The 24,092-nt window shown below is 41.5% G+C and overlaps 1 protein-coding gene across 3 annotated transcripts in view; it reads left to right on the top strand.

The window, feature by feature from the left end:
• The window catches only part of NOL4 (nucleolar protein 4), a 207,446-nt gene that overhangs the window by 33,629 nt on the left and 149,725 nt on the right, over positions 1-24,092 (top strand). For all 3 annotated transcript variants that reach the window (XM_009285619.1, XM_009285620.1, XM_009285621.1), the window contains exons 2-5: positions 5,271-5,420; positions 15,980-16,091; positions 16,597-16,709; positions 20,748-20,880. In XM_009285619.1, coding sequence (XP_009283894.1) covers positions 5,271-5,420; positions 15,980-16,091; positions 16,597-16,709; positions 20,748-20,880 — 508 coding nt within the window. The remainder of the gene's footprint in view (positions 1-5,270; positions 5,421-15,979; positions 16,092-16,596; positions 16,710-20,747; positions 20,881-24,092) is intronic.

Here is a 24,092-nt window from a genome sequence, read left to right on the forward strand (position 1 = left end):
TTTTTATCCCCCATGCTCCGTGCGTTTGAATAGAGGCTTTTGAGTTGGGCCGCCAATGAAGCTGACTTACTGGCTGGAGTGGCTGGAATTCCTTTGAGCTGCTCTTCAGGTGCTCTCCTGCTGACCTGTGATTCTTCTCCAGGCTCTGGGCATCTACTGCTGGCCCTGGCATCAAACTGGTAGGAGTGGGATGGATTAAGGTTCCCCTCCCCCCAGCAACTTTAGTTTAAAGCCCTCTTCACCAGCTTGGCAAGCCTGTGACCAAAGATGCTCTTCCCCTTCTCTGACAGATGGACCCCATCAGCCCCTAGCAGACTATGTTTATTTTTTCCCTCAAGAAAGTTCAACATGAGATGGTGCAGGTATTCTCAAGCAAGGAATTGCAAGCACTTTGGTTTCAGTGGCTTTAATTTTAAAGGCTTGTATTAAATTTTTTTCTCCTCTACAAAGTAACTATAAAAATGACAGCCTTTCATTTAATAGCTCTTTTTGCTGTCTTGACTATCTGTTTGCTTCACTTGCAAACTTTTTTCCCTTCTTTACTCCCACTAGCCCCGTAGGTTCCACCTCAATAAAAGAGATTGACTCTCTCCTCAAGCATCCTTGTTCAAAGGGATCCTTAGCACTTTCCGAGAGGTGCACAACTCTCTGTAAAAGTCACTTCTGTCCAGAAATTTATCCTTTGTGTAGATATCTAACAACTTTGATCTCAGAGTGCAAATGGAATTTGTAGGGCTGAAAATGAAAAGAAACATCTATTTATTTGTATCCTAAGAACATAAGAAGATCACTGAATAAACATAAAACCAAGATTAAACAGAAAACCCTGCAATGCAAAGAGTAAAATTAAGTAGCTTCTCACTGGTAGAGATTGAAACCATTCCAGCAGCTATAAGGATGAATTGTATTTTGGCAGTGCCTGTCATGCTGTTGGTCGGAGAGGAATCTGAGACAACTGGGTTAGAGTAGGGGCATACCTCTGTGGTGGCTGGAACAAGTGGGATGAAACTCAGCCTAACAGATTTAAGAGTCCATGTCCAATTCTTAAAGAGAAACATTCGGTGAGGTTTCCATTCCTAAGTCATTATAGAAAGTGGGGCTTGGACTCTTGCCATGACGAATGAAAATCCTAAAAATACCTCAGTGATTTATAAATATCCTCCTTGCTATTCCAGAGTTGTTAGTACCCAAGTCACTTTGAAAGTGACATTTAAGCTTCTCAGTCATAGAGTTATCAAGAAGGAAGTCAATTAATATCTAGTCTATCCAAGACAGGATTTACTCAAACTATCCCTGAGAGATATTTGTCTAACTTGGTCTCAGAATCCTCCTGTGACAGAGATGCCACAGCCTCCCCAGGCAAACTATGACTGTACTTGACTATCCACATCAATAGTGAGTTTTTCCTAATGTCTAATGTAAATCTCCCATGCTGTGGTTTAAGCCTATTACTTGTCCTGTCCCTTGTGGACATTTCATAGCCTTTCAGACATCTGAATAACATTGTCACATATTCCCTCATTCGTCTCTTTTTAGCCTTAGCGGAGGGTAAAAAAATGTCCCCTTAGGCACTGTGAAAGTTTTTCATAGAATCATAGAACGGTTTGGGTAGGAAGGGACCTTAAAGATCACCTAGTTCCAACCCCCCTGCCACGGGCAGGGACACTTTCCACTAGATCAGGTTGCTCAAAGACCCATCCAACCTGGCCTTGAACACTTCCAGGGATGGGGCGTCCAGAACTTCTCTGGGCAACCTGTTCCAGTGCCTCACCACCCTCACAGTGATGAATTTCTTCCTTATATCTAATCTAAATGTACCCTCTTTCAGTTTAAAGCCCTTACGCCTTGTCCTATCATGGCATGCCCTTGTAAAAAGTCCCTCTCCATCTTTCTTGTAGGCCCCCTTCAGGTACTGGAAGGCTGCTATAAGGTCTCCCCGGAGCCTTCTCTTCTCCAGGCTGAACACCCCCAACTCTCTCAGCCTTTCTTCATAGGAGAGGTGCTCCAGCCCTCTGATCATCTTCGTGGCCTTCCTCTGGACCCGCTCCAACAGGTCTGTGTCTTTCTTATGTTGGGGGCCCCAGAGCTGGACACAGTACTCCAGGTGGGGTCTCATGTCCGTTCTCCTCCCAGCCTGTATTTGTGCTTGGGATTGCCCCGACCCCTGTGCAGGGGCACACCTATCTAAAGCCAGCTTATAAAGTAGAGCTGCTATGTTAATGCCTTTATCAAATAGCAATTTCAGGGTAAAAGTGTAGTGTAGTGGCATATGGCAGAAAAGCCTGATACAGCTGCATCCACTTCAGAGACTTTATGGTTTAAATGGAGATTTGGGGTTGTATCATTTGCCCAGCTTTTTAATTGCTGGGATGTCAATATTGGGATATCAAAAGTCTCAGTAAGTAGCTACCTTATTCTCATTCAAGTTACTCTTCTGGTGTATTGCTTCTGCAGCTAGGGCTTACATCTCTGCACAGCATTGCGTGTTGCCAGATGGACTGAACAGCTTACTCACAGCAACTCAGCAATTTCTGCAGCACTGCAGGCCTTCTGAAACAAGGTCTACCTTGTTGCCTGACACAACACGAAGCAGAATGAAGCCTGACCTAGTCATGTCCAGGCCCACAGACAAAGTTAGGATGAAGTTACGAGTATAGATGTTAAGGAATAATACTGTCTTCCCCTGAAGCAGTTTCCATTCGGTGTAAACCATTTTTTTCCTACCCTTTTTGACTGACAAGGTTTGGAAAGTTTGAATTCATTTTCTGGCACTTCAGTTAGGAGGCATGACAGAGAGTTTGTGCAGATTTTACTTCCTTGTATTTTTAGAAGTAGTAGCAATGCTTACTGTTTTATTCAGCTGGATGGAGAAATGCAGCTTCAAGAGTGGGCCCGCATCATGCCTACCTACCTTTGGGTATCAATGTCCGGGGACGGAGGTAGGAGGACCATCAAAAAAGAGCACTGCACACTATGGCCACCAAAAGCAGCAAATGAGTTTTGTTTTTGAGTTTCTTCTTTGAATGTATTCCTAATATTTGCATGTGTCAGCTCTGCTGAGGTGGCATCTCAGGTTTTAAATTAATGTTGTTGTAATGCATTTCTCTTTAATTAAAAAAGAGAGCTCCGCTGTAGGAAATTTCCTAAAACAAAACTCATTAGTAATAAACAGATTAAATCTTTATCAGTTAATCAACACTATAAACTTCTGAGTGTTCAAAGAGCGGCGTGAGATAACACTGTCGTCATAATAAGAGTGTTTGAAATCATTAGGGATCCCATCGTGCCGTTTGGGTGGTGAGAAAATAATGATTGAAGATGGGCCCCCCTACAGAGCTCACGTGTGAATTCCCCTAAAGATTAAATCTGCAAAGATCTGGATTTTATGTTGGCCCCATCTCTAAAGCATTTTTTTTTAAATAGTGGGCAAGAGTGATGGGCAATACCAAGCAAATTCTTAATGATGCTGATACCAGAACCTGTCAGGATGCCACAAAATTTTTGAGCTGGTGGTTAGTGAAATTTTAGGGACTGTTCAAAGGGATGGATCCAGTCACTTCCATCAGGACTATGGCAGTCCTCTCATCACGCACGGGAAGGAGTTCTGCTCTGGTCCAGCTGTCTCCTGGGGATAAAGAGCACAACCTGCTGTACAGATGGAAAGGACAATGTAGCTTTGGGCAGGGACCTCTTTGCTGAAGGTTGGGGAGAGACAGGAGCATAGTGGCGCGGGACAGGACAAAACTTGTATGGCTGGTAGCGTATCAACACCTCCTAACCCGATAACATTTGGAGTCATGCACATTTAGGAATTTATCCTATAGAGGCACTGACATTTTCCCCGTCACTACTGGGAATGTTTCAGAGCTCGTCTGTGTCACCCTGGGGCCTTCTTTGGAGCCACTGGGATTATTTGAGCTCTTGCCATGAACTCTATGAAAAATAAAAGTAGGTGGGCTGGAATTAAAATAGGGGCAGTGAGAAAAATAAATCATGTTTGTCCACATCCAGCAAACTTACTGGAATGGGTTAGCAAGAAGTTATTAGCAGGGGGGCGGCAACTGGGAGTCATATGTAACTATTGCCTTTTCATTCCTCATCTTTGGTCTTTATTTGGTCACCGCAGCAATAATTGCACGTGGTTTGTCACTAAAGGGTCGGTGTAAATCAGTTTTGTTGCGGCATGAATTTCAGCAGCAGTAATGGCATTATCAAACATGTTAAGTTTTGAATGCATTTATTGCTTAAAATACTCATTGAAGGTTAGGTGACACTGTTGCCTCCAGAGGTCTAAATTCAAATGCTGTGTTGGAGTAAAAGTGAATTGGCCATTCTCATTTTATTCTTCATACACTTATGTGGTATTACAAAACACAGCCTGCTTGATAGATGCCTGCTCTGGAAAAACAGGAGTCCTAGTTCCTGCCCCTTTATTAGAACTGAATCCATAGACAGCTGTAAAACAAAAAAGACCTCTCATGGATGGTCCTATTTAAAAGGCGGGAATAGAACTGCACTGATTAATTTCACAGACATTGGAGACTGTTTCTTTTAGAAGTCTTTAGCTACCGTGGCACTATCGCTTTTGAAAATCAGATGGTAGGTGTCCGCACTTTTCCGTCACTTGTTCCAGTCGGGCATCTGTGTACAAAAATCACAAATTTTAAAAATATCCCTTTCTTTTCCTCATATTGTGATATGTCTTCATGTAGTATATTTTCAAGCAGGTTTTGCAGGGATAGATTGTTTGTAACAACTTCCATTGTATTCATAATTACAGTCAGCTCTGTCACCTGTGAATTAAAACCTTTTATTAAATACCTTTATGAAATGCTAGGTACAGATTTACTGGGAGGGGAATGAGAGGATAAAAGAGCTGTTGCGTTCTTATTAACAGCCGCATAATGCATTTCTGTGCCACGTGTTTGGGACTGCCTCTGCCTTTGAATCTTGTTTGTGCGTTTGGAGAAAGAAGCACAGGCACTTTTTGTTTCATTTTTTAAATATTGGAGTGAAAGATCACTTTCTATCAAGAGACCAAATGCCCTGGCTTGGCAAAATGGACTGCTTGCAAGGGTCCATATGATCCGTCTGATCATACAGCTTTCTTACAATACTGTTTCTGTCATTCACAGGGTGGGTGACCTTCAGATCTCAGTGGAAGGGTCTTTAACTCCCTGCTAAAAAAGGAGAATGCGTCCCATGATTATCATCATTTATCTATTCATCCTGTCCTCCTTACTTTTTCTTGTCTCTTTTTTTCTTTTCAGGATGGAGTAGGTGTAGATGAGAAGCTGTCTTTACGGCGGGTAGCCGTGGTAGAAGATTTCTTTGACATTATCTATTCCATGCATGTTGAAACTGGGCCTAATGGAGAACAAATCAGAAAACATGCTGGACAAAAGAGAACATATAAAGCAGTAAGTAAAAAAACGCAGTGAAAAGTGTGAATTATTTGGGCTTAGTCACATGGCATGCGATTTGTGTTTTTTCCAGCTGGGTTAGTACTGCAACCCTCACCCTCAAATTTATTTCAGAGATCTTTCAATAATGCATGAAAACATAGAGTTTAGAAATCACAGTTTCTGTGTGATAAGGACCAGATCCATTGACTTCAATAGAGATTTCCTCATTGGTACAAGCAGAGAATTTATTCTTTCTATAATGGTTTGACAATTTCTCTAATAACTGTATTAATTAATTATTAAATGGATGAAGTCTTAAAGAAGGTTTCGAAGGTATTGCCACAACTTTGCTAAATGAGGTGCTGTACTTCAGCATATGAATGAACTGGCTTACAGTTTATCGCTGCAGACTAATTATACTTAACGGTTTAATGGTATGAAAACTTGTAAATATCCTAAATTCAAAAGGCCAGAAAGCCATCCTACAAATACATGGCAAGGTACAATGAGAGAAGTATTGAGAGGGCAGCTCTCACACCTGCATAAACCAGCTGAGTAGAGAGAAATGATTATTTCTAAGATTTTTAATTGCACGTTGTTGCTTGACCTAACCAGTTCAGCCACTGCCTTAAAATAGCTATAAATAGCTTTTGTGGTTAGTGGCACAAATATAACACTTTATTTTCTTACGGAGAACTAATGAAATATTTACTGCACTTTCCCAAGGTGCTTAAAATGTATGTGCTTGCCTGGATTTGGATGGCCAAACTTCCATGCGCAGGGCTGTTACAGTGCCAGGCATGCTCAGCGGTTGATCCTGATCCACATTGCCCAGCTGTTTCCAGCTGCTGAAGCACTGGGGGCTCCCCCAGGGAGGGCAGGGCAGGGCATCCCAGCCAGGGCCTGTCCCACCACCCTGGCCAGGGCGCAGAGCAGCCGGGGCACCTCTCCCCATGGCCCCAGCGGGACGGGGCCGGCGGGGGGCTGCGCACAGGGCCCTGAGGTGACCTGTCACCCTGAACACAGCGTTCTTTGCCTTTAAACAACCTGCAGTCGTGTCAGCCATTTTTCATCAGAGGTCTCAAAATGTGTGGGAACTCCACGTTTCTGATACCCACATCTTCAATTTTAACTGTAAGAAATAGCTATTTTTCCATTACTGTTTTTTTCAGGTATATACAATCTTTACTTTGTATCTATGAATCCCTTCACAGATATTTTATTTATAGGCCATTTCAGACGGTTTGTTGTGGGATAAGCTCTTGGCAAGATTTCTTATAATTTGTTCCTGGCGGTGTTGACCTTAAGATAGATATATGAAGGAAGACACCAGTCATCTGGGTGTGCTTTGTAAGGCTTGGAGTGATACTTCAGGGTGAACAAACACAAACTGTCTAAATTAATCTTAATCTGTCGCCTCAGCCATTTTGATACTTGGTCTTCTCTTTTACAAAGCATTAGAAAAGTAATATTTTCATTGACCTTTCTCTTTCTATTTTGTTTTGCTTCAGTAAGCTGTTCAAAGGTATAGGTCACAAACTTTGTAGAATAATATACAAGAATGCTGCCAACTATAAATACAATACTTCAAGTCATCATCCTACAAATACATGCCAAGTATAATATTTACTACCGTAAGAATCTGGTGATTCCAGGTCAGATAAGAAATTTGTTTATTGTGAACAGCATGAAAGACAACTAGTGTCTCTTCTGTGAGAACTATTTGTGCAGACCCAATAGCCTACACAGTAGTGTCGTTTGATGTTAACTTTTATTGTAATTGAGACCTGAGCTTATTACGTTGTTATGAGCAGAGGATAAAGATGCCCAAATGTAAGTTTGTGTCATAACAAGAGTCCACATTATTTGTGCATTCATTTCATTTATTAAAGGCATTGAGTCATATTTGCCAAGGACAGGATTCACATATATAATTTTTAAAGTTTTCCATAAATTAAAAAAAGGAAACAAACTAATATCAGAACAGGCTAATATCAACTCCCGCTCTCTATCCCAACATGAGAATTAGGTTAAATAAACAGGCCTCAAACTCTAGCAGACTAACTGGGGAAATGCATGCTCCTTTACTGGACCTGTCCATGAAAGTGCTGTCACTAAAAATGATAAGCTGTAGTGTCAGTCTGTTCCAGCAAGCCACGCGGTATCTCCTCCTGTGGCGCTGCAGGAGGAAAGTGGTAGTGCCTTAGGTAACGGTCTCACAAAACATTACACCCTAAGGGCTTTATAAATCAAACTGAAGTACTTTGGCGGGGTTTAATTTTATTAAGTGAATTGGGAACAAGATTAATTTAGTCTTGTTTCTTTATTCACATGTCAGAAGTGAATCTTCCTTGAGATCTGTGAATGTATTTATCATGCATAAGTATTCACCAAATAGTTTGAACAATTTTTACAGGAAGGATGGTTCACAAACTGTATGCTACAACTGCTATTTGTTATTCATAATTCCTGGCATGGGATGATCACATTGCTTCTGCTCTCTGACTGGAAAACTGAAACATTTTAACAGAAAAATGATGGGGAGAAACCCACCACATTTTTGGTACAAAATTACTAAACTTCTGAAGTTCATAAATATTGGCATGGGTATTTGGTACCTGAGTATTTCTAGAAAATGAATGGCACAGCCCTAAGAATTGCGACATACTGATTTCAAGTAATTAATTTGCTTAATATGTGTAAGCCTCTATTTTCAATAGTGAACTTGCTCCACTCAAAATTTTGAATAGCACTCAAGCATGATTAGAAGGGTAATGAAATTGTCAAAGGTGACTTAATTAACTGCCGTTTGCATTTATGTGGAGTAGCAAACTTGGAATAGGTAGGGTCTTTTTAATTTTTGATAGAGTCACCCCAGATGCTGGAGTGCTAAAATACATCAGCATGTCTCCCTGAAAGTGTGTTCGGAACAGCTTACAAACTCAGTTAGTGAATCTGTGATCTGCACTGACTTGTTTATGTTAACTGTGTGGAAACGAATGGCATTTTTACAACGGATTTCTGTGGGACTTCCTACAGTGGTGCTGCACAGGAAGATAAATAGGATGTGGTGCTTGGTACCTCTAAAAGAGCAGCATATTGGAAGGGACCCTTTATATTTTAATTGGGGCAGCAATGTACCAAACTCAAACTTTATGATTTCTTGGCACAAACCCTATAGATTAATTAGGAAAGCATCTGTGCTTCAATATTTAAGTTTAGAATAAGGTCCCATTTTCTTCTTCTCTGCACACTAACAAATGAGAAGGGATTTGTACAAAGTCTATGTACATGATGGGGGAGAGTAACCTTGAAAATATGCAAAAAAGAGTGAGCTTCCCATTTAACTGGCAGGTTTTGTGCTCATTTCAAGTGCCCGACTAGTATACAATAGAAGATTGATGGGCTGTGTTCCTTGCCAGCATAACCGTAGGTAGATCTACACCAGCAAAAAAAAGACCTGGCTTATATAGTTCTGTAGTTCTATATATATAAAATGAAACCAAGAACTTTAAATCATATCTGGAGTACGCCAGACTGAAGGAATACTTAATACGATGTTTATAATCTCAGCTAGTTCCCTGGTTCCCAGGGAAGTTTACAAACAGGGAAGACGTCAAGGGCCTTGATCTGGGAGATAATTCCCTCACAAAGGCAGGATATGTGACACAAGGCCCAGCCGAGACTGTTGCTCAGCAGGGGCACAGGTGACTAGGAAGATGCGGAAGGTGAAAAGAGCATATTCCTTGGTGCCAAGGAAAGCAGCGGTGCCCAAACAGATCCCTGCTTGTCCTGCATTCCCCCCGGGTCCTCTGCCGGGCTCCATAGGAGGTGGGGTGAAATGTGCTGATGCAAGGAATTGGTTAAGCGGTCAGGAGGAGGTACCAAGGATCCTTGTAGGGGTGACTCTGCTAGCACTCGCTGCTACAGCTCAGTGTCCTAGAGGAACTGCGTTGCTTTGGGACAGTACTTTTCACTCTCTGTCCTAAAGGACTTATTTCTGTATAGGCATCCCACCCTGAAAGGAGAACTGCGGTGTCAAAGTGGAGACGGGGACGCACAGGAGAGAAGCGTTCAGGAGAAGAATCCGTCTGGTGTATTGGGAAAGGCATTCAACAAGTGCATAGCTGGCTTTCTGTGCCTTTGCAGAGCTGCGTTTCTTGATTTAAACTATTCAGCTGTGTCTAAAATTTAAATTCAAGTGCTGAGGGGTATATCAGAAGTGGGAGTAACTGGGGAAAGTTGTGGCTACAGCAGCAGCATAATGCAACAGGCTCAAGCTGTTAGGACAACTCTTTGTGATTCAGTGTAAACCAGGAAAAAAATAGCCTTATTACATTTTTCAAGAAACTCAGATGGCCTCCTCTCAGGCCCAGCTATGGGTACAAGTAGGCCAGATTTAGTGATCAAGCCCTATATTTCAGAGTAGATTTTATCTTCCTTTAATATTCTTTAAAAGGATGTTAGATTTTCATTCATTTAAACAATAGACTATGAAGAGTAAGTGCCTCACCTTTGTATGTTATATCTGGACAAAGTTTCCTGTAACTAAGTGAATCATCTATCTGAGAACTGTTTGCGTAAGTCATGTAGCCACCTTAAACACCTTAAATTCTATATGCATATTCTACTTGAATATTTTTACCTGTGAAGGATGATCTAATGTCTGCCTGTTGAGCCTGCGTAGCTGCCGTGCAAAGCCTTGAAACGTTACAGCAGTGAACTTGAGTTGTGAGTGAGGGTTGCAATGTCTGAGCAGAAGAAATGGGTCAGTTAATAAAATTCCCAACCCATGAATGAAAAAAGAGCACTGGGCTGATGAGCTGGAAGAGAAGCAGGCTTGTAAAACATGGGGGAGATACTGATCTGTCAAGGGAAAGTAGCTTGAGGCAAGGCTCTGATCAGATAGGTAGTACATAGATACATAACATCTGAGGCGTAACAGGAGTCTGTTAGGTGTGGGGCAATATCTGGGGTCCTGTGCTTCATCCAGGTGTTGCAGTAATAAATGTATCTTGGTTTGGGATCAGGCTGTAGAATTGCCTCCCTCTTTCCCGTCACCCTTAGAGAAACCTTCCTCAGATTGTGGAACATGGTGTGACATTTTTCCCCTCCCAAAACAAGAATGTGCTTGCGAGTCCCTTCTGAGCATCACAGTGAACGTGTTTTCCTCGGGGAAGAATTTTTTGACGGGTTGCACTGTGCAGTAACATCATCTCCTTCCAGTACAACTTCCCTGATCAAACAGGGTTAAAGCAGGTTTGGGGCCTGGCTGGTTTCTGTCCAGGGCAGACCTTGTCCTTGGGGAAGCAGAAGAATACGAGGTTTGTGCAGGGCCTTAACACGCTTAAATCCTTGCATCCACGCTGTTCCTGCGTGCACGGCAAAACAGCCAAGTCCCGTGCACTTCTAGTCTCCGGGCTTGTTCTTGCTTCTTTGCAAAGGGCAAGCGTCGAGTGTCCTGGCAGCGGTCCCACTAGCAGGTGCTCCCCATCGCTTCCCTCGCAGAAAGTGGGCTCTGCTACGCGGGAGGGAAGGGAAGGAAAGGGAGCTGTGAAGCGCAAGTTTAGCACAAGAGGCAACAGCATTTTCCCCAGTATAGCAGGGTAGCGAGCTCTTGATAAAACTCCCAGCAGTAATATATCTGCTTTCCTATGTCAGCTTTCTATTCTGACCTCTTGCTGAGGAAAGGAGAGGACTTTCCTTGGCTGGTTTGCCCTGCTGTCATCAAGAAACCAATTTCTGCCACCTGGTTTGATGGCTGTGGGCCCAGGACAGATTACCATCTTCACTCTCTCTCCCTGTCTCTTTCTATTCTCTTAGAAGCCTTCCTTGGATCATCTTCCCCCCCTTACCCTCCTTAATTAAAAAAATACACACATACAACAAAAAAATATCTCTATTCTGACACATCGTATCTTCCAGACTACACATACATCCTCCATGTTAATGCTTTAGGGGTTAATAGGTTTACTTGCAAAATTTCATTCCCTCTCCTCACACTTGTCTTTCCTGCTCTGCCATATGTGTCCTAAAATCTGCCTTTCAGTTTAGAGCTTGTTAATTTTCCAAATAAAAATGTACCTCTGAAAGCTACATCATCACAACATCCTGCACTTAAATAATCTGAATATTGGAGAGCATAAAGGAGACTTTGCCTGTTTTCTCTGCCTGCAGTGATGCAATAGGAATGCAATACGCTTCTCATGGACAATTAGGGCATGCATCACTTTTAGCTCCAATGTAAATCAGATTACATGCTCAGGTACTGGATTACTTACCTTGTAGTAGTTGTGCTCTTCATGGGATACAGGAAACAGCATATGGGTTAATTATAGATCTAGAAGGCCTTCGTTGTTGGGTGATATTTTGGATGGGTTGATATATGTCAAATTCTATTATATTGTAGACTTTTTGTGAATGGTGAAATAAGATCATAAAAGTTTTGACTCTGAAACTGCTGAAGTCAGCTGTTTTTATTTTCCTCTGAGTTCAGAGTTTAAACAAAATATGTGTAGGTGCACGTGGACTGTATTCTTAGGAAATGTTCTGCTTCTTATCCTATGACTTCTGGGACTAAAACAAACCCTGTATGATTTTGGCACTCTTTGCTTAATGCTCCAGATGTCTAGTTTCTTCTTCATACGATTTTTTTCCCTTTACCATGTAAAAAGCATTCAGCTGTAAGAGCTATACCTAGTACACAATACCTAAACACCAATCTGCTAGAATCTGGTTATTTTGTGATTTGTCCATGATACAGAATACATCCAGATACAAGATAACACATTTCTACAAGCAACAGAAGATATACTAATGTGCAATAAAACCACTAGTAAGAATAAGGAATCACATAAGGATACTTCTAAAGCATCATATTTGAAAAAGTATACTTATAATTTTTTTAAAGCAATCCAAGTAATTTTATCAATGTGGTAAATCAGCAGTGATTGTTCTTTGATTGGTATAGGCACGTGCATGAGCAGTTTCTTCTAAGTAAGTCATGCCAAAAATATGCCGGTCTGCATTGTCAGTGTGTGGATGTAAATAATGCAAAATCCCCCACTTCAATTTACTTTTCTGGCTTTATTTTTTCTTAAGATGTAGAAGTGTGTGGGTTTGGGTTTTTTTGTGTGGAATTGTAATAAAACAATATTCTTTTATTGCAGCACATCACTGAATGAGATGGTCTGACTATATTTTTTGTTAGCTCACGGCCTTGAGAAGAGAGCTAGGAGCAGGGCTGCTGAAGGCAGTGAGAATATACAGCATCAGTGAGGACTGAGTCATTATTGCTTTCTTTCAGACAGAATAGAGGACAGAAACAAATTTTCCTGATGAAGTCAGACCGCTGTCTAAGGTATTTCTGTACAGTTACTTAGAAAGTGTCATAGGCCTCCAGGTTGTGCTCTGAAATACTCGCATGCAAGCCAGCCCCGTGTACTACATCAGCCCAACCTTGCACACAGGCTGGTAAGCTCTGCTGAGGGGTGAAATGTAGGATATTGTGTTCAGCTTTGTGCTAATTTGGTTAGAGAGCTTCCCAGCTACAGCTGGTGATAAGCCAGTGGGTTCGAAGCATGGCCAAAGTCAGCAAGCAGCTATCTGCATCTTATAAAGTAGATGTGCCCCTCTTTAATGAGAAAGGCAAACAGGAGTCTGCACTGTTGGGGGCGTGAGGTTTGGGGTTTTTTTGTTAGCTTTCTGGCACTGAAAATTGGAAAGAGCTTTTTGTGTATATTCAAGGAGCAAGAATAAGGAAAGCTGTGGGTTATGTCCTCTACATATCTCTTTTAACATGATACCTATTGTGTTATGCCAGGCTGAAGTCTTGGACTGTAAGTGATTGATTCAAATTACAAAGTAAACAGGGGAGGAAGTTGGTGGAAACTGGTGTTATTTAAGGAAGGGCATCCTTAAAACTGTGTTGCAGTGGGAGGTTGGAGACACAAGCATCTGTTATGTGGACAAATTTAGTTATAAAACGCGGTTCCCTTATAGTCAGTGGAGCATACCTATCAAATCTGGGACCTAGCTCACTTGCTTTCCATGGAGGATTTTCATCTTGTTTGAGCAGAACTGTAATTTTGACAGAGATGCTTGATTAGAATAAATGGAGCATTCCTACCAAATGCAGGCAACTAATGAATCCATGAGTAAGCTCCATTAATTTCAATACAGTGCTAAATGTGTTAAATGTTATGAGAGCGAGGTTGCTGTGTATGTGCACTTACCAATTTTCTTAATGCTAAATTCTAGCTGATTTTAAGTTCTTTTTTAAAATTCCATAAAGCATGAGTATAACCAATGTTTTCATATTTAGAAAGGTAAATAAGCATCTGTTCTGTGGTGTAAAAAACAGGAAAAATAATCTGAAAATATTTTTTGGTAGGATCTCCCATTCAAAAGTGGCTTCATTTAGTGCCTTCATTTTCAGATAAATTGTTTCAGGCCCAGAGAAAATCTTTGCCAATTTTCATCACAGAACAAATTTTGCTTTTATACTCATCCTCTTCTCCCCCCCCAAAATAAGATTTCTGTTATATAAGAAAACAACAACAATAAACGGCCTAAACAACAATACCGTAAACAGGATGATATAATTTGCGTTGGTATTTTACAATGCATCATTTCCTGTGTATTTCCATGACTCATGTCACATCAACAAACACTAACTTAAACTCCACCTATTTTCTAAAAAAATGTCTCTGATAAATTTGGTCCATGGAGTTTTAGGAAATGTAAGTTTCAACACAGGGTAGATAGGTGGCATGCCAAGGAGAAGAGTGTAAGAGAGTTATAACAGGCCATTCCTCCTCCTTTTAGCATCCTTGTGAGGAGCACGAGTGATTTGCACAGTATTTAGTCCCATTTACATCCAGTTAAATAAAGGTATCTTGTCCTTTCTGTATCCACACTTTCATACACCCCACCTCCATCTTTCTGCACTTCCTACAGAGACTTGCATCAACGCTTGATAGGAAATCAAATCCTGCTGTAGGTTTTACAAGAAGGGAATACAAGCAGATATCAGTTGACTCTTCTTTTAGTCTCTCTTGCTGGAACTTTGTCTTTGGGGATTATCTCCATTGCAAGACAACCACCTTTGTTGGGCTAGAGATTCCTTACAACACTTGCACTGTTCAGTGTATATACATAACCTTACATAATGAATCACAGAAAAGCCATGGCTTTGCCTGGTAATGTCGTGACAACATCCAGGTTTGGAGATTCTTCCACCCATCTGGTAAACCTGCTCCAGTACATTGGCCTCCTACAGAAGTTTTTCCTGACGTCCAGTTTGAATGTCCCAACCCGCAGTTGGTGGCTGTTGTCCCTGGTTATACCTTCTGACGAGTTTCACAGAATCATAGATTGTCTCCACAGTTTCTGTAACTCCCCTTCAGGCAGTGCTGGGCTGCAATTAGATCTCTCCCTGCCTCGTAACCTACTCTTTGTCACACAAAACAAATCCAGCTCCCTTAACCGCTCTGTCAAGTCACCTGCTTTAGGCTTCAGCTGCCATGGTGGTCTGCCGCAGACCCCTCTCCTGCTTCTCAGCAGCCTTCTTGAACTGTGGAGGGGAAAGCCAGATACATTATTTCAGGTGCTGCCTTACCAGCACTGAGCAGAGACTTTTCTTGATCTGCTGGCTGTATGCTGAAAGTGGCCAGTATGAGATTTGCTTTATCTGTGATCAGAGAGTATGCCGTTGGCTCATTTTCAGCTTGGCACCAATGGTCACCTCCAGGTCCTTTTCAGCAAGGCAAAAATGTCTCTAAAGATAGATGCATCCTTGGGGAGGGGGAATGCAATCTTTAAAACCAGCAATAACTGCTTCGTCCTCTCCCCTTTCAAAAAAGAAAAAAAAAATCTCTGACACTCCCTTGCGAGTATGTAGTTGGGAAGAATGATAATGTTGGAAGGATGATAATGTTGAAAGGAGGAAACAACCAAAATCTGTTGTTTCAAGGTATCTCCAGGTAAACCAAAGTCTCTAAAATCAAGCGACTCCTAAATTCTGTTAGTAAAAATAACTTACTTACCCTACAGTATTAAATCACAAGCTTTCCAAGAATATTTTTTCAAAACATTCAAATATGAAGTTAAAATAGCAAGGAGACTGTCATCGCTGCTAATGCATTGAGTCCTGTATCTGTCTACGTATTGTTACAATAAAAATAAATAGAGCACATAAGCTCATTTTCTTTTTTCGGTATTGGCTATAAGAAAAAGCTCGCTTTTCAACTTTTTCTAAAAACATCCCTCAGTGGGATGCCTGTTATGTATGGATCTTTTTGCTGAAAGGAAACTGAAAAAAACTAAACAGAAAACGAAACCCCTTTTGATATAAGTGAAATTTTGTTCAGTATCAACTATTATTAGCTGTTAGATGATAAGTAGGCAGATTGGATAGATGTTTCTTGAAATCCTCTAGTATGCAGGACATGCTTTCATTGTGCTTCCTGGCATTATAAGGTAATATGCCTTATTTGGAAATATAATGATCAGTTCTGTTAAATCATGTTCAATCAGCTTATATAATAACACCTATATTTTGTTATTCATTTCAGATTTCAGAGACCTATGCCTTCCTACCGAGAGAAGCGGTGACACGATTTCTAATGAGCTGCTCAGAGTGCCAGAAAAGAATGCATTTAAACCCAGATGGAGCAGATCATAAAGGTAGTTTTAGTGTCAAATACTGGGATGTAAAGTCATTTTATTCCTAATACCCATTTATATTTTCCTAGCTGAAGTGAGGGTTCATAAAAATTTGGTAGACTGGAACAGTTCAATAAGTCAGATCATCTTATTTACTTAAGCTGGAAGATAGTGAATCTTCTGCTTTCACTTAAGGATGGAGTGTAATACCGTATGCATCCTCAATAGAAAGATGATTTTATCTGGAGGAAATAATTTATTTTGCTATGGAAATGTTTATATGAGGGCTTAAACATAAGGAATAGGTAGGGTGCACGTGCTGTAGTCATTTAGGGTAGAAGAACTCATCACTTTTCAGGGTTTGAACTTGATTTTCATTTTTCTACGGGAGACTTCCATCTGTACAGCCTACAAGCAATTGAAAATGCCAGAGAGAACTAAATGACATAACTGTCTGACTTTGCAGAGTAAGCTCAAGTAGCCTCCACAATTAACATATAATGCATAATAAATATTTTTATTGCAGATAATGGAAAACCTCCAACTTTGGTGACCAGTATGATTGATTACAACATGCCAATTACTATGGCTTATATGAAACACATGAAGCTGCAGCTACTAAATTCACAGCAAGATGAGGTAAAACCTGAAATCTTTTAAGTTTGTTTTTCTTTTCTTCTGTGTTCTTTGGTGCTTGTCTTTGCGGTAGCCAGGAGACTGAACTGAAGGTGATTGTTGATCCCATCTTTATAATTTTGTTGCTAAAATAGTGAGTCTGAAACCAAACCAAGGCTGTTTGCAAGTAATCAGGTTGAGAGAAAATGTCATGACTTGCCACCCTTCCATGGTTGGGGGTAATATGCTGTACTGCTTCAAATTACCTGAAGGTGCCCTTTTACTGTCTGGACCAGCAGAAAGGTTAAGGGGGGTGGCATGTGCACCCGAGACTTAGTGCTGTGCTCAGCAGTGACTTTCATTGTCTACTTCTAGAAAGTAATACCATCAACAGCTGAAATGAATGGCGTGGTGTTCTCAAGGTTAGCAGCCAGGATGCAACACATTATAGTGAGATAGATAGAAGCCCTGGCAACATTAGTTGAAATCTTTAAGGCAAAAAGCTTGATAAATAAGAGTAGGGGTTGCTTTTGAAACTTTGAACAAAAAGACAATCAAAAAGGAAGAGAAGTAGGCTGAGAATCAAGCTTCTTCAGAGAGAATTGGAGTTGAATTGCATTTATTTCTTCTCAAAAATTATTTTCTTTCTGTGATTTATTCAACATTTTATCAGATCTTAAGAAGTGCTTCATCAGTTGGATGGCACCTACCAAATTATTTGTAATAAACTGATTTTGCTAGAAATGTGTTCATTTACCATTTGAGCTGCCAAATAGTTAGAAGCCCGGCTATGTGCCAGCCAAAAAGCAGTCCTGCATGCTGTGTCCTTCTGCCTGACTACAAGAGGTTTTTTTAATAAAGAAAACCTTCAAAAACAACCTTAGCAGCTGGATTATGTCAAAGACCCTGACTGACTCCTGACTTCCGTGGAATCAGCCAGATTTGGTTTCATAATAAGTAGATATGGGCTATCGGTGGAGATTTATGAATTATTCAACACCCCATAGAACGGGGATTTCATCACTCTTCTAGAAATATCAGGATCCTTGTTTCGCTTTTGCCTTTTTTTAAATTGTGGAGGGTGTGGGGAGAGATCCCCTAGTCTTTGAGTTCTTCATGCACAAATACAGCCTGGTCGTCTTTCCCTCCTATTGAGTCTCCCCTCTGCGTGCTGCCCCTTTTCAGGAATCTGGCAGCGGGGTTTCAAGCAGCAGGAGAGAAGAGGCTTTATCCCTGCAGTAGCCTTAGGAGTTAAAGGACTCTGTTTTTTCCACTTCCTCCCTTTGAGAATTACTCCTCCCACAACAGGGTCAAGGGCTCATGCTGGATCAGGGCCACCTGCCACAGTGCCTCTACAGCCCAAATGTTTCGGTGTAGTCTTTCTGGTCTGAGGACTGAAATTTGCGTTAAACAGGTTTTTCATCTAGATGAACCAGTGGAGATGATATGGTGGCAGCAGGAAGCAGCATTGCCTGGTGTCTCCCTGCCCAGCTTGATTTTGCAGCTCTAATGTTACTGTGTATGAAATGTTTGTAGCACTGGATTTATGAGATAAAAGTAATTTTTGATATGTTTTAGTAATAATGTCTTTGCCAGGGCAGAGTGGGCACAAGGAAAGTTCTCAAGATAATCTTTACGTCTTTTCTCAAGGCAGAGTTTTGCTAAGAATTTCTTTTTCCTTCAGGCTGTACATTTGTTGCACTGAGAACAAAATGGCAATGAAAATGGTGTAGCACAAAGCAGGAAGATTTTTGGTGCATACATGCAAACTATTTAATGCACTTAAAAAACATGCTTGGGTTTGTATTCAGAAGGCTCTATTTGCAAGGTTTCATCAAGCATGTCTGTATTCTTGTGGAGGGTGTGGAATTGAGACACGAGTAAACTTGGATCCCACAACTAGCTAGCACAGTGACTGAAAGCCTCCTAATTCTCTCATCGTCAATTCATCATTTTTAAGCTGAGGCCATCGATGAAAGGGAAACAGGCTTCATCTAACATTCCCACACTCATCGCTGTGTGGGAATTTACAGCTGTGGTGCAAGCGGTACAAAGATGCCAGTGGCTCCCAGCATCTCTCCCCATGCCTATGTATCCACGCAGATTCAGATAAAAGTTTACACAGTTTGGAGAGTGAGGTGGAGATATTCCGCAGAGTACTGTAGGCAAACACAGGCTGCCCATGTGTGTTGTTTTATACCTATGCAAGCGTTGGATAGCCAGAGCTCCCTCTCTGGGAGCCCATACAGATTGCCTAACCTCAGAATTGGAAAATGTAAGCTGCTGCTTGCTGGTTCCTGCAGGATTCAATGAGAAATACCACTGTGTCTTAACAGAGGCACAGCACTCCAGAAGGTCTGGGGGAGTTTGTGTTCTGATCTTGCTCTTTGAACAAGCAGTGTGCATTTTCCCTAAACTTCAGAACCAGCTCAGTGTGTGCCTTGGCCCCATCTGTCTGGGGCAGGAGGCTAGTGGGCACCACAGTTCTTGTGTGAGAGCAGTGTTTGGGTGTTTGCTGCTGCTGTAACTGGGGTGCTCCCGCCTTACCTGGGCAAGGCAGACAGGTGCCCGCTAGAGAAGCCCTCACTCTTCCATTTAGTTTTTTACAAAACTTTGAGAACAAGGTATGTTTGTTTTGTTATTTGTCATTGTCCTGGTGTGACGGTGCAGAACAGCATCGCCTTGCGTGTTGTCCCACTCTCACTCCTGAATGGCATTTGGCAGTACTTCATCCCAGTTTAACAAGAGTCGTGACTGCAGGGAACTTGCCCTCCGAAAATGAGAGAAATGTCCATGCAAGCTGGAAACATCACTGAGACCCAGGAGAGGAGTTGATTTAAGGGCCACTCAGAAAGAAGAAAGCAGCTATATTAGTATCTGTAGAAACCAGTTCACAACAAGTACACAGTAAATCATATTCTGAAGATTGCTATTTTTCTAGGTCAATTCTGGTGAGCAACCCAGAAAAATAGTCAGAATCCTGTCAGTTCTGTTTTTGTTTAAAAAAAAAAATTATATTAATTGGAAAAGTACTTTAAACTGACCTTTAGGGGATACAAAATTATCTGCCATATTTTTCTCTATGTTCTTTAAAATGCTTTTCTTCATAACAGGAGTAATTATCTCAGAAAAGTTGTTACTGAAAATATATCACCTTAGGTTTGTACGTTGGCTCAGGAGTTTACAGAGCAAGGCTTGTGGATGCTTAATTTTTAATCCATGAGTGAGCACATGAACTTCAGTGGGACTGAGACAAGTGATGTTAAACATGTATGTGGACATTTGCTGGACTAGGTCCAAAACTGTTTTGCTTTTATAAATGGGGACAGAATATTTGATCAGGACTTTTACTTTTTGCCCTCTGCTATCATCCCTAGTAGATGCTCCGTAATTAGACTTGATGGATAAATCATATTAAAGATGTGTGAGGTAGAATAAATTTGAAGTGATTCTCGTGATTATTTACTTTGGTTTGCCATTGACTGTCATTTGAACATGCTCAGAACTTTTATAAGCTTTATAATTTTCATAGATGCTTCTTTAAACACAGTAGCAGTGTAAGGGTGACATCATGGCAAGGGAATTTGGTCATGCATTCTTATTAGGTCAAGTTGCCATTCGGAAATACCTTACTGTGAGTGGTCATCACGGGGTTACCGACCTCGCTTGGGAAAGGTAGAGGATTCAGGCAGGGAATGTGGAGAGCTCTCCTCAACCAAATTTGAATAACAAGGACTTGGTATGGGGTCTCTGGTTACCAGCCCTCTTTTGCAAAATACTATGGAAACAGTTAGTTTCCATAACTGGAAACATAAGAGCGCCGTAATGGAGTATCCTCATAGCTGAACAAATTGCATTCATCAGATTATCATATCACATAAACGCTGTGTTTTCCTTGCTCTTCTCTATGTGCTCTGCTTGTTTGCTTATATACACAAAGATTTAGCATGATTACACTCCACACCAGGTGTGAGTGAGACAAACAGGAATGAGTGAACTGCACATATAATGTGAACAGTCTACGAAGTTTTCTGACACGTCTCTGAAATTTTCCATTTGCAGGATGAAAGCTCTATAGAAAGTGATGAGTTTGATATGAGTGACTCAACTAGGATGTCAGCTGTGAACTCTGACCTCAGCTCAAATCTGGAAGAGAGAATGCAAAGTCCTCAGAACCTCCAGGGCCAGCAGGATGGTAAGGCTCTCGTTTCGTACAGAAAATGCGGTATTGCCTTGTCTTTTTCCCATTCTGTACCTTCATTTAGTACCTGCTGTGTCCTTTTCTTCATAGTGTGTTTCATTAGGTAATTTGAAATGTATGTTCCCTATGTCTCAGCATGAAGAAGATGAAGTTGGGTTTTTTTGCAGGCTAATTTATTTGTTGCTTAGGCAACAGGTGAGTGCTTAGACTGCTATATGTTAAGTATTATTATTTTACTATTTTTCTATATGTAGTGTGACCATACACAGGCATAAAAGGAAATGAAACTCAAACCTTTCTGAGGCAACCCAGAAGGCTGAGAAAGTTGTTTTTACTGGTTGAAATGAGGGAGAGGGGTGTGACAGAAGCATTGTTATTTGAGAGCTAGGAATTGGGATGTGATATTCAGAAGAAAGGATGAAAAAGACAAACTCCGATAGGGAAATAGGGGTAAAAGAAGAGAAAACAGAACGAGCAGCATTGTAAATTTGAATGTTAATTATTTCTAGGTTAGTTACAACACAAAGCTGATTTGTTGGTGAAAGAGATGGAAGTTTTACTCTGCATAGAAGATGCATAGATGCGTACTCTTTGATTTCAGCCCTTGTTGTAGAACAAATTAGATGGGCCTGGTTTGGAATGAACTTTCTCCTTGGCTGTGGAGCTCACAAAGAGCTTGTCCACTACAGACTGCGACAGTGGCTTGTGAGTGGCACGTGAATGTGCAACACCCAAAGTGCAGGTCTATTCTATTGCTATTAGAAACAACACATTGGTATTCTGTACTTGTTACTCCGTAATTTCCTGATCATGTGTGCCAATTCAGAAGTGCTTCTTATATTTCTCCTGAACACTAAATATATGGGATTTGACAGTTAAGCTGGATTCTTTCCACTTTATGCATCGGAATGGTCAATTGCTAGCTGGTAAGCTATTTAGGTGAGAATGGGTGTGCTGTATAGCGGCTGATAGGATCTGGTGATGGGTAGGACCTTCTGCTGCGTTGTTCTCCAGACAAATAAAGGAGGAGGATGTCTATGATAATTCGGTAGGCCAGATTCTAACCGCAGCTGCCTTTTGTCTGAGTGTCCTCAAGCTATCACAAAATTTGTGCAACTTTTGACTTAATTTCTATCTACATATGTTCACTAAAGGAGCAGTTCTGATGCACAAGATGTAGGGAAAGCCAGCTCCATTTCCTGTTGAAGTTTAACTTTTCAGGGCTAATATATTATGATAATACTGCTAAGTTAGAGTTTTCAGGGATACTTCGGAAGGTGCCGTTTTTATGTATCTGGCTTTCAGTGCAAAACTGTGCTTTAGAGGTTTTTGTTTACCTATATACTCAATCTGTTTCACGTATATAGAGTGTTTCTTAATAGTAATTGTGTGCATGTATATGTCTGAAATAAAAATTACAGCTCAGTACAGTAACCTATGAAGAAATGCCTGTCATACATGTCTTAATACGTGCCTCAACCAGATTCATGTGCCACATCTAATCATATTAAAACATAAGTATGAATGATAAAATGCTGCAAATCTGCCACTTGCTATTTAAAACGTATGGGAAATAAATGCACTGTGGTCTTTGAACTGCAGGTAGTGTGATCTTACAGAATTGCTTTAAATCTTCTCAGCTTTCCTTCCTTTCCTCCCAGATGGTACTTGCTCACCTTCCTAAGGCAATCCTATTTTTTGCTGCATCTTCTGGCTAAAGCATCTGCTGATAGAGAGACTTGAAATAGCAGCTCTTCCTGCTTCATGGTTTTCCTGTGCTAGCTGTTGTCAGGTAGCAAACCTGTGTGGCCAGTGATAGCAACACTGCTTTTTCAGATACGGGAGAAGACGCTGAAGGAGGAACTGAAAGACATTAGAGAAGGGGCGGGGGGAGAAGAATGATAGGAGAGGGCAGGAAAAAAGAAGATTGGAAGAAAATAAAGAACACAGGGATGGAAGTGGGAACAGGAAGGAGGGAAGACAAAACGGAACTTAAATGAACTTAGCAGTACAATCCCTTTTGCCATCACAGCCTTCACTGTAAAATTTTACAAATTTAATACTTAATTATAGCGCACGCACACCAAAATCATCACCAAAGCATGAACTTGTGTGTCTAAAGTGATTCCTGCCCCCTTCCCTCAAACATTCTATATGTCCCTGAGAGTTCATGTCAGCCGCCACATTCAGTCTACAGATAAAGACACGTGGCGTTTGGCTCATCTGAAATGTCTTTGCTGCATTCTGGCAGGTGAAAACTTACTACTGCGGAACGGTGTCTGTGGTGGAATAGGACAGCACAGGTTTGCTGCTGCCCCAAGCATGCCTTTACTGGGAGAACGATTTGCTAATGGGAATCGTAAGAAAAACTGCTGCCTGGGGTGGGTTAGTGACAGCTCCAGTGTACCTAAAGGTGATGTGTGCTATCACTTTGCTTACCTGGCTTTCCATGTGAGGTGGCATGAGAATATTTTGGGATATCTATTGGGTTTTTTCCATGGATTTCAACTGATTTGGTACTAGGATATAAAGAGAGTCCATGTACCCTAGAGGAATGTAATCATGAGCTGGGCCATGCCACTGAGGGATAGAAGGAGTCTCCTCTTCCAGTTCAGTTTATCAGAGCACAGTGGAATGCTGACACTACATAAAAGGAATACGACGCTTTCATACCCTCTTCCCTTGGGGCTGTATCTGCATCGTATTTAGGCATTTGGCTTTGGGACTCCATCGCAGAGCTCATACTAGAAGATTTGCCGACCGGACCTGTCCCACAGGGAAGTCTCCATCGCAGGCTCATACTAGAAGATTAGCCGACCGGACCTGTCCCACAGGGAAGTCTGCCTGGGGCCCGGGTCAGAGACATTACGAGGAAGCTCCCTGGTCCCTGGCGGTCTTCCGATTCCTACCCGCTGCTCGTTATACAGGCTGGCAGCGATGAGGTTCCAGGGAAAAGTCCTGCAGTGATCAAAAGGGACTTCAGGGCACTGGGGAGACTGTTTGAAGGATCGGGAGCACAGGTAGTGTTTTCCTCAATCCCTACAGTGGCAGGGAAGGATACTGAAAGGAACAGGAAAACACACCTGATCAACACGTGGCTCAGGGGCTGGTGCCATCGGAGGAATTTTGGTTTTTTTGATCATGGGGAGGTTTACACGGCACCGGGCCTGCTGGTGGCAGATGGAGTCCAGCTATCTCACAGGGGG

Source organism: Aptenodytes forsteri, unplaced genomic scaffold (assembly GCF_000699145.1).
Source record: "Aptenodytes forsteri isolate BGI_AS27 unplaced genomic scaffold, ASM69914v1 Scaffold23, whole genome shotgun sequence".
NCBI lineage: Eukaryota > Metazoa > Chordata > Aves > Sphenisciformes > Spheniscidae > Aptenodytes > Aptenodytes forsteri.